Source organism: Pseudophryne corroboree, chromosome 6 (assembly GCF_028390025.1).
Source record: "Pseudophryne corroboree isolate aPseCor3 chromosome 6, aPseCor3.hap2, whole genome shotgun sequence".
Taxonomy (NCBI): domain Eukaryota; kingdom Metazoa; phylum Chordata; class Amphibia; order Anura; family Myobatrachidae; genus Pseudophryne; species Pseudophryne corroboree.
In genome coordinates this window covers 218,214,270-218,232,112 of record NC_086449.1, presented here as the reverse complement: position 1 = coordinate 218,232,112, position 17,843 = coordinate 218,214,270, and the positions used below count along the sequence as shown (strand labels likewise).

The following is a 17,843-nucleotide window of genomic DNA, read 5'->3' as shown; positions in this document are numbered from 1 at the left end:
GATTACTCCCACCTGCAAGTCTAAAAACACTCTCCCCTAATGCGCCCAAATATACCTATCCTATACTTTTACGCCAATATCCATCATTTTGCACTTTTTATCCCAAAAATGACATGTCCTTATTGGCCAATCAAAAATAATTCAAAACTTCGAAGTGCCTAATTAGTCATTTAGGGGGGTGTTCCAGGGTTTCTGAACCAAATCCCAACATTTGAAATTTAAAATAGGAATTTTCCCAATCTCTTGCTCGGAGTTGGTGAATTTAAACTTGCGGTAAAATTACAGCAAAGCCGTTTTCGTGGACAACCGAATAGGCACACTTCGCCATTCGATGTAAATTATTTTTTTCTTTTGCGGCTAATTGAATTCGGCCCTATAACTTCAAATCTGCAAATATTGTGCTTGTTTATAATGGTAATTGTTATTTCTCTGACGTCCTAGTGGATGCTGGGAACTCCGTAAGGACCATGGGGAATAGCGGGCTCCGAAGGAGGCTGGGCACTCTAGAAAGATTTATGACTACCTGGTGTGCACTGGCTCCTCCCACTATGACCCTCCTCCAAGCCTCAGTTAGATCTTGTGCCCGGCCGAGGTTGGATGCACACTAGGGGCTCTCCTGAGCCTCTAGAAAGAAAGTATAGAATTAGGTTTTTTATTTTCAGTGAGACCTGCTGGCAACAGGCTCACTGCAGCGAGGGACTAAGGGGAGAAGAAGCGAACTCGCCTGCTTGCAGCCGGATTGGGCTTCTTAGGCTACTGGACACCATTAGCTCCAGAGGGATCGACCGCAGGCCCAGTCCTTGGTGTTCGGTCCCGGAGCCACGCCGCCGTCCCCCTTACAGAGCCAGAAGCAAGAAGAGGTCCGGAAAATCGGCGGCAGAAGACATCAGTCTTCACCAAGGTAGCGCACAGCACTGCAGCTGTGCGCCATTGCTCCTCATGCACACTTCACACTCCGGTCACTGAGGGTGCAGGGCGCTTGGGGGGGGCGCCCTGAGCAGCAATAAAAACACCTTGGCTGGCAAAAATACCACAATATATAGCCCCAGAGGCTATATATGTGGTAAATACCCCTGCCAGAATCCAGAAAAAAGCGGGAGAATAGGCCGCGGAAAAGGGGCGGAGCTATCTCCCTCAGACACACTGGCGCCATTTTCTCTTCACAGTGCAACTGGAAGAAAGCTCCCCAGGCTCTCCCCTGTAGTTTTCAGGCTCAAAGGGTTAAAAAGAGAGGAGGGGCACTAAATTTAGGCGCAATATTGTATATACAAGCAGCTATGGGGGAAAATTCACTCAGTTATAGTGTTAATCCCCACATTATATAGCGCTCTGGTGTGTGTTGGCATACTCTCTCTCTGTCTCCCCAAAGGGCTTTGTGGGTCCTGTCCTCAGTCAGAGCATTCCCTGTGTGTGTGCGGTGTGTCGGTACAGCTGTGTCGACATGTTTGAGGAGGAGGCTTATATAGTGACGGAGCAGATGCCGATAAATGTGATGTCGCCCCCTGTGGGGCCGACACCAGAGTGGATGGTTAGGTAAAATGTATTAACCGACAGTGTCAACTCCTTACATAACAGGGTGGATGACGTAACAGCTGTGGGACAGCCGGCTTCTCAGCCCGTGCCTGCCCAGGCGTCTCAAAGGCCATCAGGGGCTCAAAAACGCCCGCTCATTCAGATGGCAGACACATATGTCGACACGGAGTCTGACTCCAGTGTCGACAAGGTTGAGACATATACACAATCCACTAGGAACATCCGTGACTTGATCCCGGCAAAAAAATGTGTTACACATTTCTGACATTAACCTCTAAAAATGGGTTTTTATGTTTGGGGAGAAAAAGCAGGCAGTGTTTTGTTCCCCCATCAGATGAATGAATGAAGTGTGTGAAAAGCGTGGGTTCCCCCTGATAAGAAACTGGTAATTTCTAAAAAGTTACTGATGGCGTACCTTTTCCCGCCAGAGGATAAGTTACGCTGGGAGATATCCCCTAGGGTGGATAAGGCGCTCACACGGTTGTCAAAATAGGTTTGGCACTGCCGTTTTAGGAACGGCCACTTTGAAGGTACCTGTTGATAAAAAGCAGGAGGCTATCCTGAAGTCTGTATTTACACACTCGGGTACTAGACTGAAACCTGCAGAGCGTGCTGCTGCAGCGTGGTCGGTGACCCTGTCAAACATACTAGTTTGCTAACATGAGAACATATTAAAGACGTCGTCTTATATATGAGGGATGCACAGAGGGATATTTTGCCGGCTGGTATCCAAAATGAATGTAATGTCCATTCTGTCAGGAGGGTATTAGAGACTTGTCACTGGACAGGTGATGCTGCCCTTAAAAGGCGCATAGAGATTCTGCCTTATAAGGGTGAGGAATTATTTGGGGATGGTCTCTGGGACCTCGTATCCGCAGCAACAGCTGGGAAGAAATATTTTTACCTCAATTTTCCTCACAGACTAAGAAAGCACTGTATTATCAGGTACAGTCCTTTCGGCTTCAGAAAAGCAAGCGGGTCAAAGGCGCTTCCTTTCTGTACAGAGACAAGGGAAGAGGGAAAAAGCTGCACCAGTCAGCCTGTTCCCAGAATCATAATTCTTCTCTCGCTTCCTCTGAGTCCACAGCATGACGCGGGGGCTCCACAGGTGTAGCCAGGTACGGTAGGGGGCCGTCGTTTAAAAAATTTCAGCGATCAGTGGGCTCGCTCACAGGTGGATCCCTGTTTCATTCAAGTAGTATTTCAGGGGTACAAGCTGGAATTCGATATGTCTTCCCCCCGCCGTTTCCTCAAATATGCCTTGCCGACAACTCCCTCAGGCAGGGAGGCTGTGCTAGAGGCAATTAATAAGCTGTATTCCCAGCAGGTAATACTTAAGGTGCCCCTACTCCAACAAGGACGGGGTTACTATTCCACACGGTTTTGGGGTACCGAAACCGCATGGTTCGGTGTGACCCTTTTTTATATTTAAAATCCTTGAACACATACAAAAAAAAATTCAAGTTCAAGATGGAATCGCTCAGGGCGGTTATTGCAAGCCTGGACGAGGGGGATTACATGGTATCCCGGGACATCAAGGATGCTTACCTGCATGTCCCTATTTACTATCCTCGCCAGGAGTACCTCAGATTGTGGTACAGGATTACCATTACCAAGTCCAGACTCTGCCGTTTGGACTGTACATGGCACTGAGGGTGTTACCATGGTAATGGCCGGAATGAGGATACTCCTTCGAAAAGGGGAGTTTTTAATTATCCCGTACTTGGACAATCTCCTTATAAGGGCGAGGTCCAAGGAGCAGTTGCTAGTCGGGGTAGCACTATTTTGGAAAGTGCTACAACAGCACGGTTGGATTCTAAACAGTCCAGAGTCACAGCTGGTTCCTACGACACGTCTACTGTTCCTGGGGATGGTTCTGGACACAGACCAGAAATAAGTGTTTCTCCAGGAGGAGAAAGCCAAGGAGCTGTCATCTCTAGTCAGAGACCTCCTGAAGCCAAAACAGTTATCGGTGCATCATTGCACACGAGTCCTGGGAAAAATGATAGCTTCCTACGAAGCAATCCCATTCGGCAGGTTCCATGCAAGAACTTTTCAGGGGGACCTGTTAGACAAGTGGTCCGGGTCGCATCTTCAGATGCATTAGGCTGATAACCCTGTCTCCAAGGACCAGGGTATCTCTACTGTAGTGGCTGCAGAGTGCCCATCTTCAAGAGGGCCCCAGGTTCGACATACAGGACTAGGTCCTAGTGACCATGGATGCCAGCCTTTGAGGCTGGGGGGCAGTCACACAGGGAAGAACCTTCCAGGGACTTTGGTCAAGTCAGGTGACTTCCCTACATAAATATTCTGGAACAGAGGGCCATTTACAATGCCCTGAGTCAGGCAAGGCCTCTGCTTCAAAACCAGCCGGTCCTGATCCAATCAGGCAACATCACGGCAGTCGCCCATGTAAACCAACAGGGCGGCACAAGAAGCAGGATGGCGATGGCAGAAGCCACAAGGATTCTCCGATGGGCGGAAAATCATGTGTTAGCACTGTCAGCAGTGTTCATTCCCGGAGTGGACAACTGGGAAGCAGATCTTCTCAGCAGACACGACTTCCACCCGAGAGTGTGGGGACTTCATCCAGAAGTCTTCCAAAGGATTGTACACCATTAGGAAAGGCCACAGGTGGACATGAAGGCGTCCCGCCTCAACAAAAAGCTATAAAAGATATTGCGCCAGGTCAAGGGACTTTCAGGCGATAGCTGTGGACGCTCTGGTAACACCGTGGGTGTACCAGTCGGTTTATGTGTTCCCCCCTCTGCCTCTCATACCAAAGGTACTGAGAATAATAAGAAGGCGAGGAGTAAGAACGATACTCGTGGTTCCGGATTGGCCAAGAAGAGCCTGGTACCCAGAACTTCAAGAAACTATATATCAGAGGACCCATGGCCTCTGCCGCTCAGACAGGACCTGCTGCAGCAGGGGCCCTGTCTGTTCCAAGACTTACCGCGGCTACGTTTTGATGGCATGGCGGTTGAACGCCGGATCCTAAAGGAAAAGGGCATTCCGGAGGAAGTCATTCCTACGCTGATTCAAGCCAGGAAAGATGTTACTGCAAAACATTATCACCGCATATGGCGGAAACATGTTGCTTGGTGTGAGGCCAAAAAGGCCCCAACAGAGGAATTTCAACTACGTCGATTTCTGCATTTCCTACAAGCAGGAGTGTCTATGGGCCTAAAATTAGGCTCCATTAAGATACAGATCTCGGCTCTGTCGATTTTCTTCCAATAAAAATTAGCTTCAGTACCTGAAGTTCAGACATTGTAAAAGGAGTGCTGCATATTCAGCCCCCAGTTGTGCCTCCAGTGGCACCTTGGGATCTCAACGTGGTGTTGAGTTTCTTAAAATCACATTGGTTTGAACCACTAAAAACCGTGGATCTAAAATATCTCACGTTGAAAGTGGTCATGTTATTGGCCTTGGTTTCGGCCAGGCGTGTATCAGAATTGGCGGCTTTGTCATATAAAAGTCCTTATCTGATTTTCCATATGGATAGGGCAGAATTGAGGACTCGTCCCCAGTTTCTCTTTAAGGTGGTATCAGTTTTTCACTTGAACCAACCTATTGTGGTGCCTGCGGCTGCTAGGGACTTGGAGGATTCCAAGTTACTGGACGTAGTCAGGGCCTTGAAAAATGATGTTTCCAGGACGGCTAGAGTCAGGAAAATTGACTCGCTATTTATCCTGTATGCACCCAACAGGCTGGGTGCTCCTGCTTCTAAGCAGACTATCGCTCGCTGGATCTGTGACACGATTCAGCAGGAGCATTCTGCGGCTGGACTGCCGCATCCTAAATCAGTGAAAGCCCATTCCAAAGGGAAGGTGGGCTCATCTTGGGCGGCTGCCCGAGGGGTCTCGGCTTTACAACTTTGCCGAGCTGTTACTTGGTCAGGGGCAAACACGTTTGCAAAATTCTACAAATTTGATACCCTGGCTGAGGAGGACCTTGAGTTCTCTCATTCGGTGCTGCAGAGTCATCCGCACTCTCCCGCCCGTTTGGGAGCTTTGGTATAATCCCCATGGTCCTTACGGAGTTCCCAGCATCCACTAGGACGTCAGAGAAAATAAGATTTTACTCACCGGTAAATCTATTTCTCGTAGTCCGTAGTGGATGCTGGGCGCCCATCCCAAGTGCGGATTGTCTGCAATACTTGTAAATAGTTATTGCTAACTAAAGGGTTATTGTTGAGCCATCTGTTGAGAGGCTCAGTTGTTTTCATACTGTCAAACTGGATATAGTATCACGAGTTGTACGGTGTGATTGGTGTGGCTGGTATGAGTCTTACCCGGGATTCAAAATCCTTCCTTATTATGTACGCTCGTCCGGGCACAGTGTCCTAACTGAGGCTTGGAGGAGGGTCATAGTGGGAGGAGCCAGTGCACACCAGGTAGTCATAAATCTTTCTAGAGTGCCCAGCCTCCTTCGGAGCCCGCTATTCCCCATGGTCCTTACGGAGTTCCCAGCATCCACTACGGACTACCGGAAATAGATTTACCGGTGAGTAAAATCTTATTTTCAATTTCTCTTTTGTGTTACATCATTCTCATTTTTCTGTAATGTTCTTTTACAGGATGGGACGGAAAGTATTGATCTGAACTCTTCAATATCCTCACAGTACTCAGAAGAGCTTGGTGTAAGTATCTGTGGATTCATGTCTCTGCGTTTACAAATAGGTTGACGTACCCATACTATCAGATGTAGTAAGGAAAAGAGGTGTCTCACAATATTATTATAATCTGCACTGTTTAATGTGTTTTAACTTTCAATATTTATTTTTAAATAATCCTAGTAAATTAAGGAAACATTTGTACTGTGCTGTAAGAAAGTAACTTTCCAAATGTTAACGTAACTGGTGTGAGATGAAGGTGAGAGAATTATGGGAAATATAGATTATCTGTGGTTTTAGCTGTGCCCTAACAACAAATATGAAAAGGACTTTCCCGATTCTGTCTATTTGCAGTCTAACCACTTGTGTCACAAGATTTGTGCATTTCATTGGGACATGAGCAACTTGAATTAACTATCAAGCAAGGTCTGATTGAGCAATAGAAACGCCTTTTTACAAAAATATATTTATTTCTGCAGCGGGGTACACTGTGTTCCACAGGGAATACATCGGGGTGTAGAGATGGATCTTGATCCAGAGGCACCAACAGACTAAAGCTTTAGATTGTCCCAGGATGCATTGCGGGGCCTCCTCTATATAACCCCACCTCCAGGCACTGTGAGCTCAGTTTTAGAGTTGGTGCCTGTATAAGCAGGTCACTTAAAAGGGTGGGCTGCGCAGGCAGCCCTGAAAAAGCTATTTAGAAGACTTCAAGAGCTGCAGCACTTCATATGTCAGTGTGACATACTGTGCTGTTGCTCCATCACCTCCCCAGCGGTGTCGCATACTACCGCTGGCTCTGTTCCCGGGTACTTGCGGCGGAGACGCTCCAGTTCCTAGGCACACCACCGCAGACGCTCTCCTGGATCGCGTGGCTGCTTCTTAGGTAAGAGGGTCCCCCAGGTGGGACCCGCCATTAAATCGCGTTCTGGTCGCGGTCTTAGGAGATGGACGGCGACGCTGGCGTGGACACTGTGGCCATAGAGGGACCCCACTATATCTACCAGGGCAGGGGAGCACAGGTCGGATAATACATTATCCACTTTTAATAAGACTCCATAGTACCAGATGGCGAGGAGTTGATCGCAGCAGCAAATTTGTTAGCAGTTGGGCAAAACCATGCACACTGCAGAGGGGGCAGATATAACATGTGCAGAGAGAGTTAGATTTGGGTGGGGTGTGTTCAAACTGAAATCTAAATTGTAGAGTAAAAACTAAAGCAGCCATTATTTACCATGCACAGAAACAAAATACCCCACCCAAATCTAACGCTCTCTGCAAATGTTATATCTGCCACACCTGCAGTGCACATGGTTTTGCCCAACTGCTAACAAATTTGCTGCTGCGATCAACTATGAATTATCACCTATGTTAGAGTGGATTTTTGCATAGCAACGCTGCGATCACTTGTGCAGCCGAGCTATGCAAAAAAGTTTTGTGCAGATGAGTAGGTCTGGACTTACTTACCTGTTGCGATCACTTCAGTGTCTCAGGTCCCGGAATTGACGTCAGACATCCGCCCACCAAATGCCTCGACACGCCTGCGTTCAGATCTCCACTCCTTGAAAACGGTCCGTTGACGCCCCGGAACGCATTTCTCCTGTCAATCACAGTGCGATCGCGGTAGCGATCGTTTTCTTCTTTAATTCAGTCGCTGCGCATTGCGCCTGCTGTACATGCGCATTCCGGACCCGTTTGCACGGATGCAAAAAAAAGCAGCGTGCGAACGGGTCGGAATGACCCCCAGTGTGTTCAATGCTTTGACTCTTGCCCTGCCTCTGATACAGAACAGGCATGTTCAAGTACAATCAGACAACGCCACCACGGTGGTTTACTTAAATCATCAAGGCGGCACTCGAAGCAGGCATGGCAATGATGGAAGTATCAAAAATACTTTATTGGGGCGGAACGCCATCTGCCAGCAATATCGGCAGTGTTCATTCTGGGGGTCCTCAACTGGGAAGCGGACTTACTCAGTCATCAGGACGTACACACTGGAGAGTGGAGTCTTCATCCGGAAGTCTTTCAACTCCTAGTGGACAAGTGGGGCCTACCAGATGTAGGCCTGATGGCGTCTCGACATAATCACAAAGTTCTGGTCTTCGGATCAAGGACAAGGGATCCTCAAGCAGCGTTCGTGGATGCACTGGCAATTCCATGGAACTTTCGGCTGCCTTACGTGTTCCCTCCAATGTCACTCCTGCCCAGGGTACTACGGAAGTTCAAGCAAGAAGGAGGAATACTACTTCCAGTCGCTCCAGCGTGGCCCAGATGGCATTTGTTCTCAGACCTGCAGGGTCTATCGATAGAGCATCCTTTTCTACTTCCTCAACACCCAGATCTCCTCGTTCAGGGCCCTTGTGTCTATCCGGACCTGGCCAGGCTGGCTTTGACGGCGTGGCTCTTGAAGCTTCACTCCTGAGGGCCAAAGAATTATATGAGGCGGTTATCCAAACTATGCAAAAAGGCCCGCAAACCAGCTTCTGCACGGATTTATTATAGGGTCTGGAATTCTTACTTCACCTGGTGTGGCGCTAAGAATTACGATGCTTACAAGTTTAGTACTTCCAGACTTTTGGCTTTTCTGCAACAAGGCCTGGATTTAGGACTTCGTCTGGCCTCCCTCAAGGTTCACATATCTGCCTTGTCAGTGTGGTTTCAGAGCAAAATTGCATGTATTCCTGACGTTCATACATTCACTCAGGGCGTACTATGGATTCAGCCTCCCTATGTCTCTCCTTTGGCTCCATGGGATCTGTCTGTTGTCCTGAATGCCCTGCAAGAGTCTCCATTTGATCTTCTTGAGTCAGTGGACCTTAAATGGCTCACTGCCAAGGTCCTGTTTCTGCTGGCTATTGCCTCGGCTAGGAGGGTGTCGAACTTAGGCGCTTTGTCCTGTCATCCACCATTTCTGATCTTCCATCATGACCGGGCAGTTCTGAGAACTCACCCAGGTTACTTAGATAAAGTGGTGTAATTTTTTCACCTTAACCAAGTGATTGTGGTTCCAGCCTTCATCTCTTCTGACTTGTCCTCCAAAGAGTGGTCTTTGGATGTGGTAAGGGCTCTCCGTGTTTATGTGGAGAGGACTGCCTCTATCAGGAGGTCAGATACCCTTTTTGTACTTTTTGGTTTTCACAAACGTGGCTGGCCTGCGAATAAGCAAACCTTGGCCAGATGGATTGGAATGGTGATTGCGCAAGCTTATGCGCAGGCTGGACTCCCGGCTCCTGCTGCTATTAAGGCCCATTCTACTCGGTCTGTTGGATCTTCTTGGACGGCCCGTCGTGGCGCGTCTGCAGAACAATTGTGCAAGGCAGCTACGTGGTCCCCAGTGAACACGTTCATTAGGTTCTATGCCTTTGATACTTCCGCCTCCCAGGATTCTTCCTTTGGACTTCCTTTGCTAAGGTGCTTCCTCTCCCTTGAGGAACTGCTTTAGGACATCCCCGATGTATTCCCTGTAGAACACAGTGTACCCCGCTGCAAAAAGGAGATTTATGGTAGACTTACCATGGTTAAATCTCTTTCTGCGAGGTACTTTGGGTACCACAGGGCGCCCACCCTGACGCACTTAGCTTCTTTGGGTTTGTATGTCATTAGCCGCTGGTCCATTCTCCTGTCGTGAGAACATGGTTCTATGTGACTAACATCTGCCTTCTCTTTTGCCTGCTTCTGCATTGGAATGGTTAACTAAAACTGAGCTCACAGTGCCTGGAGGCGGGGTTATATAGAGGAGGCCCCGCAGTGCATCCTGGGACAGTCTAAAGCTTTAACCTGTTGGTGCCTCTGGATCAAGATCCATCTCTACACCCCGATATATTCCCTGTGGTACCCAGTGTACCTCGCAGAAAGAGATTTAACCATGGTAAGTCTACCATAAGTCTCCTTAATTGTTGAAAGAAAAAGGCACTGCATATAAACAATAAATACAGTAATAAAAGGACAATACAGTGCAAGTTACATGTATAGTCACAAACAGGAACTCCTTTTCTAACGGATGAATAGGAGGATCCACTCGATAAGTTGAACCCTGAAGTTTGTCTTCCTTTCCCCCTAATCTATATTAGGTAGAAAAATTACCTTTTTACTGTGTTTTATATTTTCCTAGGGCCTTGAAAACTATGACCGTGTGACCAATCTTCCGAATCTCATGTCTTACCTGCTGACTATCCACTTGAGAGAGGGCCGGAATCTTGTCATCAGGGATCGCTCTGGTAATCATAGAAACTTTCTTTTGTCGCTTTACATATCCAGAATATTGTTCAAATGAGTGGCACTGATGTAAATGATCACTTGTGATCTGATCAAGTTGGAACACGTGGCTGTCTTATAACTACATCACTGTTCATGGATGGACAAAGGCTGAAGCAGCCCTGGCGTGTCACTGTGTGCACGTGCCGTGGGCGCACTTTTTGTGGCTGGACCAACCCCCTTCACATTTGTAAGAAGTATGGGCAGTACGGATGGTGTAATGGTTAGCATTACTGCCTCACAGCACTGAGGTCATGGGTTCGAATCCCACTATGGCCCTAACTGTGCGGAGTTTGTATATTATCCCCGTACTTGCGTGGGTTTCCTCCGTGTACTCCGGTTTCCTCCCACAATCCAAAAATATACTGGTAAGTCAATTGGATCCCAACAAAATTAACCCTAGTATGAATGTGTGCGCGTGTACATGTGGAAGGGAATATAGATTGTAAGCTCCACTGAGGCAGGGACTGATGTGAATGGCCAAATATTATCTGTAAAGCGCTGCGGAATATGTGTGCGCTATATAAATAACTGATAATAATAATAATAATAATACTGTAGATAGATGGCCGGTTCGGCCCCTTTCAATAGAGGGAATTCAATTGTTTGAAAAGTCGGTTGAGCATCTGTATTTTTCCTATCTAAACATATTTTCTCATACGTCTTAGAGGATACTGGGGACGACATCAAGACCATGGGGTATAGACGGGATCCGCAGGAGACATGGGCACTCTAAAGACTTTTCATTGGGTGTGAACTGGCTCCTCACTCTATGCCCCTCCTCCAGACCTCCGTTTTAGAAATGTGCCCAGGTCGACTGGATGCACTCTGAGGAGCTCTACTAAGTTTCTCTGAAAAGACTTGTTAGGTTTTTTATTTTCAGGGAGATCTGCTGGCATCAGACTCCCTGCTTCGTGGGACTGAGGAGGCAGAAGCAGACCCAACTTCCTCAGAGTTTCATGGCTCTGCTTCTGGCTGACAGGACACCATTAGCTCCTGAAGGGAACTGAACGCTAGCCGCGTCTAGATGCTCACTCCCACAGCACGCCGTCGCCCCCCTCACAGAGCCAGAAGTCAGAAGACAGGTGAGTATGAGAAGAATGATCTTCAATCAAGTAAGTGACGGCTGAGGTGCGGCGCGGCTGGCGGGAGCGCAATGCGCCATTGCTGTCCACACACACAGGCACTGCAGGGTGCAGGGCGCGGGGGGGCACCCTGGGCAGCAAGAAAAATGCCTCAAACTGACTAAAAGGGGGTATAAGATGCCGCTGGCACAGCCCTACCCCCGCCAGTATAAATAATAAGTCAAGACACTGAGTGTAAGGATGCGCCATTGTGGGGGCGGAGCTTCTTCCTCAGGCAGCCAGCACACTACTCAGCGCCATTTTCTCTCCTCAGGCTGCAGATAACACACTGGTCCTCTCCTCCACTTCTGACAAGTACAGGGTGCTATAAAAGGGGGGCACAAAGCGATTGTGGTGCATTTGATAGTGTATATTACTATTTAAAAGCGCTTTTGGGCTGTGGACATACTGTGTTCACAGGCAATACTGGCCCTGGGTTTGTGAACTGGCTGCTCCTATCCTGTGTCCCTCTGACAGATTTTACTGTGGGTCTGTCCCCAAAATAAATCCCAGTGTGTCTGTGAGTGTGGTGTACACGTGTGAGGCAGGTCTGAGGCAGGGAGTTCCTCCCCGGAGGAAGCCATTTTAGGGACACAGAGTTGTAATGTGGTGGCGCTACTGGCACACCAAGAGCCTGCATGGGTGAAAGAGCTACGTGACAGTATGCATCTGATTAACCATAGATTGGATAAGTCTGAATCTAAGGCTGCATGCTGGAGAAAATATGTGGAAGATGTGATTTTTCAGGATGCTGTTATTCCTTATGCGGGCGGCCCCTCTGGGTCACATAAGAGACCATTTGCAAATGTTGTAAACACTGATACCGACACGGATTCTGATTCTTGTGTCGACGATAGTGAATCCAGAGAGATAGATCATAAATTGGCAGAAAGTATACAATATATGATTGTGGCTATAAGGGATGTGTTGGAGGTTACAGAAAGCACTCCTATACCTCAGGAGAAAGCTTATTTATGTAACGAAAATAAATCCAAAGTCACTTTCCCTCCTTCACACAAACTAAATGCTCTGTTTGAAGGGATGTGTGTGAATTCTGATAAAAAATGTTGTATTCCCAAAAGGATTCACATAGCTTATCCTTTCCCGTTTGAAGACAGGAAAAATGGGAGTCACCCCCTGTGTTAGACAGTGCACTTTCCAGGTTGACAAAGAAGGTAATTCTCCCTGCTCCTGGCACGGCTTCTCTTAAAGAGCCGGCAGACCGCAAAATAGAAACGACACTGAAATCCATTTATGTTACCAATGGTACACTACTCAGGCCCACTATTGCCTGCGCATGGGTGAGTCGCGCTATTGATAAATGGTCAGAAAGCGTGTCATCAGAAATTGACACGATTGATAAAGATGAGATACTCCTTAAGTTAGGGAATATCAAGGACGCTGCCGCCTACATGCTGGAAGCAATGAAGGATATTGGACTCTTGAGTTCACAAGCCGCTACCATGGCAGTATCGGCTAGGCGGGCCTTATGGATTCGCCAGTGGAACGCGGATGCAGATTCCAAAAGAAATATGGATGCTCTCCCATATAAAGGTGAGGCCTTATTTGGCGATGGCCTGGATGCGTTAGTCTCGGCGGCTACCGCAGGTATGTCAACAATTTTGCCCTCTGCGCCTGCACCGGCAAAAAAGACCTATCACCCGCAAATGCAGTCCTTTCGGCCCAATAAATACAAAAAGACGAGAGGTTCCCCCTTCTTTACGGGTAGGGGAAGGGGAAAGAAGCCCACACCGGCTCCAGGTTCCCAAGAGCAAAAGTCTACCCCTAATTCTGCCAAATCCCCAGCATGACGCTGGAACTCCCTTGCGGGAGGCCGCTCGGGTGGGGGCATGTTTCAAACTCTTCTGCCAGGATTGGATTCTGTCTGGCCTGGACCCCTGGGTGTTGCAAATAGTATCCCAGGGATACAAACGACTTTCAAGATGTTCCCCCATGCTGATTTTTCAAATCGACCTTGCCAGGTTCTCCGCCAGAGGGAGAAGCAGTAACAGCGGCAATCCAAAAATTATGTCAAGACCAGGTCATAGTCCTGGTACCGTTGTCACAACAAGGGTGGGGTTTTTAGTCAAGCCTCTTTGTTGTTCCGAAGCCGGACGGCTCGGTCAGACCGATCCTAAATCTAAAAGATCTGAATTTATTCCTGAAAAGGTTCAAGTTCAAGATGGAATCACTTCGGGCGGTGATTGCCAGTCTGGAGGAGGGGGACTACTTGGTGTCGGTGGACATAAAGGATGCTTACCTGCATGTTCCCAATTATCCTCCTCACCAGGCTTATCTGAGATTCGCGATTCAGGATTGCCATTACCAATTCCAGACGTCACCTTTCGGTCTCTGCACGGCGTCAAGGGTATTCACCAAGGTGATGGCGTAGATGATGGTCCTCCTTCGTTAGAAAGGAGTCAGTATAATCCCTTATCTGGACGACCTCCTGATAAAGGCGAGATCCAGGGAGCAGTTATTACAAAACATATCCCTCTCCCTGTCAATACTCCAACAACACGGGTGGATCATAAATTACCCAAAGTCACAGTTGGAACTGACGACAAGGTTGTCTTTCCTCGGGATGATTCTGGACACAGAAGTTCAGAGAGTATTTCTTCCGCTGGAAAAGGCTCTGGAAATCCAGAAAATAGTAAAACAGATATTGAAACCATCAAGTGTGTCGATCCATCAGTGCATTCGGTTGTTGGGGAAGATGGTGGCGGCCTACGAGGCCATACAGTTTGGCAGGTTCCATGCCAGAGTATTCCAGTGGGACCTGTTGGACAAGTGTTCGGGGTCACACTTACACATGTACAGAAAGATAATCCTGTCAAAAACCAGGATTTTCGCTCCTGTGGTGGTTGCACAGCTCTCACCTGCTAGAGGGACGCAGGTTCGGGATTAAGAACTGGGTCCTAGTAACCACGAATGCAAGTCTCTGAGGCTGGGGAGCAGTCTCTCAGGGAGAAAACTTCCAGGGACGCTGGTCACAACAGGAAGCCTGCCTTCACATAAACGTTCTGGAGCTAAGAGCCATTTACAACGGCCTTCAACAAGCGGTACATCTTCTTCAAGACCGTCCCGTGCAGATCCAGCCGGACAATGTAACAGCAGACGCATACATAAACAGGCAGGGCGGAACGAAAAGCAGAGCGGCAATGGCAGAGGCGACAAAAATCCTCCGCTGGGCAGAAAAAAATCTACAAGCTCTGTCTGCAATATTCATTCCGGGAGTAGACAACTGGAAAGCAGACTTCCTCAGCAGACACGATCTCCATCCAGGAGAGTGGGGCCTCCACCAAGAAGTCTTCGCAGAGGTGACAAGTCTTTGGGGAGTTCCTCAAATAGACATGATGGCGTCTCGTCTCAACAAGAAGCTTCAGAGATACTGTTCCAGGTCGAGAGACCCTCAAGCAGTAGCAGTGGATGCACTGGTGACCCAGTGGGTGTTTCCGTCAGTGTATGTTTTCCCTCCACTTCCGCTGATCCTAAAAGTACTCAGGATCATAAGAAAGACAAGGGTTCGAGCAATCTTCATTGCCCCAGACTGGCCAAGAAGAGCTTGGTACCCAGATCTTCAGCAGTTACTCATAGGAGATCCTCGGCCTCTTCCTCCTCGGGAGGACCTGCTGCAGCAGGGGCCGTGTGTGTACCAAGACTTACCGCGGCTATGTTTGACGGCATGGCTGTTGAGCGCCGTATCCTAGCCAGGAAGGGTATTCCTAAGGAGGTCATGCCCACCCTTATTCAGGCCAGAAAGGGAGTAACGTCAAAACATTACTACCATATTTGGAGAAAATCTGTGTCTTGGTGTGAATCCAAGAAGGCTCCTACGGAAGAGTTTCACTTAGGACGTTTTCTCCATTTTTTTGTAGGATGGTGTGGAGGCGGGCCTACGATTGGGATCAATCAAGGTCCAGATTTCGGCCTTGTCAGTGTTATTCCAAAAACAATTGTCCTCTCTTCCAGAGGTTCAGACCTTTGTGAAAGGGGTTCTGCACATCCAGGCTCCATTCATGCCTCCAGTGGCACCATGGGACCTTAACGTGGTATTGCAGTTCCTTCAATCGGATTGGTTTGAGCCTCTACAAAAGATAGAGTTGTAGTTTCTCACTTGGAAAGTGGTGATGCATTTGGCATTGGCATCCGCAAGGCGGGTGTCTGAATTGGGAGCCTTGTCTCACAAGAGCCCTTACCTGATTTTCCATGAAGATAGGGCAGAGTTGCGAACTCGCCAACATTTTCTTCCAAAGGTGGTTTCTGCTTTTCACATAAACCAACCTATTGTGGTGCCAGTAGTTACTGACACATTCACTGATTCAAAGTCTCTAGATGTGGTTAGAGCTTTGAAAATCTATGTTGCTAGAACAGCTCGTATACGGAAAACAGAGGCTCTGTTTGTCCTGTATGATCACAACAAGATTGGCTGTCCTGCTTCCAAGCAGACTATTGCACGTTGGATTAGAAATACGATTCAGCAAGCTCAGTCTATGGCTGGATTGCCGTTACCGACGTCGGTAAAGGCCCACTCCACTAGGAAGGTGGGCTCATCCTGGTCGGCTGCCTGGGGGGTCTCGGCATTACAACTTTGCCGAGCAGCTACTTGGTCAGGGTCAAACACATTTGCTAAGTTCTACAAGTTTGACACCTTGGCCGATGAGGACCTAAAGTTTGGTCAATCTGTGCTGCAGGGTCATCCGCACTCTCCCGCCCGTACTGGAGCTTTGGTATAGACCCCATGGTCTTGATGTCGTCCCCAGCATCCTCTAGGACGTATGAGAAAATAGGATTTTGATAACCTACCGGTAAATCCTTTTCTCCTAGTCCGTAGATAATGCTGGGCGCCCGTCCCAGTGCGTACTTTACCTGCAGTTTAGTTATTACAGTTACACAAGTTGTGTTATCTTGGTTTCAGCATGTTGCGGCAATTAGTTCATGCCTGTTGGCGTGTGTTATGTTGAATGCCATGTGTGCGGCATGGTTGAGGGTGTGAGTTGGTAGATATCTCACCACTAGTTAAGTAATTCCTTTCCTCGAAATGTCAGCCTCCCTGGGCACAGTTCCTACAACTGAGGTCTGGAGGAGGGGCATAGAGGGAGGAGCCAGTTCACACCCAATGAAAAGTCTTTAGAGTGCCCATGTCTCCTGCGGATCCCGTCTATACCCCATGGTCTTGATGTCGTCCCCAGCATCCTCTACAGACTAGGAGAAAAGGATTTACCGGTAGGTTATCAAAATCCTATTTTTTTTAGACGCCCAAACGAACAGTCACAATTTAGTTGTCGTGCTTTGGGCATCTAAAGTCTGTAGACACCCAAACAAAGTCTGTGTTTGGGCGTCTAAAGTTTGCCTATCTTTAACATGAGATTTGCAATTAATTGGTCATTGAAGGTGCCATATTAAAGTGCAAGGTGCATACCAGGTACCAACTTTTCGACGCCACGCAGGACGTTTTTGTCAAGGTACAAATGTTGCATTTATTTATTTGTAGCATTTGTACTTTGCGCAGTATTGAAACGTTGGTACCTGGTATGCACCATGCCCTTTAATAAGTGATTTTGAATACACTATTTTCATTGAAAATCCGGAGAGTGTCGCCTGGTTTCTGTGTGTATACACGTAAGGGGGGTAAGCAAAACCTGACCCATGGAACCCACGTCTACCTATTATACTGTTTGGACGGCACCCCGGTAGTGTGTGTGTATGTATATAATATATATATATATATACGTATGCAATAGTCCAGAACAGTCCCCATTCAGAACAAGCACGGCACTCCAGGACTTAATGAAAAAAGTATTTATATAAACACAGAATGAAAATATGTGTACATCACCATAGAGCACTAGCCTTCATAACAATGCTGCATTTCGGGCCCCGCAGGGTCCCTTCCTCAGGTTATTGCAAGTGCTGGTTCCTGGTCTACAGCTTGCCTGCATTCTCCCTGTTCACTCAGGAACAGGGAGAATGCAGGCAAGCTGTAGACCAGGAACCAGCACTTGCAATAATTTGAGGAAGGGACCCTGCGGGGCCCGAAATGCAGCATGGTTATGAAGGCTAGTGCTCTATGGTGATGTACATATATTTTCATTCTGTGTTTATATAAATACTTTTTTCATCAAGTCCTGGAGTGCCGTGCTTGTTCTGAATGGGGACTGTTCTGGACTATTGCATACGTGTTTATTTCAGCAAAGGCACACAGGTGAATGTATTCTGACTTTTTGAGTGCCGGATTAATTTTGGATATATATATATATATATATACACACACACACACACACACACACACACACACACACACACACACACAC

At 47.8% G+C, this 17,843-nt stretch overlaps 1 protein-coding gene across 3 annotated transcripts in view; it reads left to right on the top strand.

Annotated features, from left to right (window-relative positions):
* The window catches only part of MCTP2 (multiple C2 and transmembrane domain containing 2), a 351,794-nt gene that overhangs the window by 131,019 nt on the left and 202,932 nt on the right, over window positions 1–17,843 (top strand). For all 3 annotated transcript variants that reach the window (XM_063925724.1, XM_063925723.1, XM_063925725.1), the window contains 2 exons: window positions 6,116–6,178; window positions 10,263–10,368. In XM_063925724.1, coding sequence (XP_063781794.1) covers window positions 6,116–6,178; window positions 10,263–10,368 — 169 coding nt within the window. The remainder of the gene's footprint in view (window positions 1–6,115; window positions 6,179–10,262; window positions 10,369–17,843) is intronic.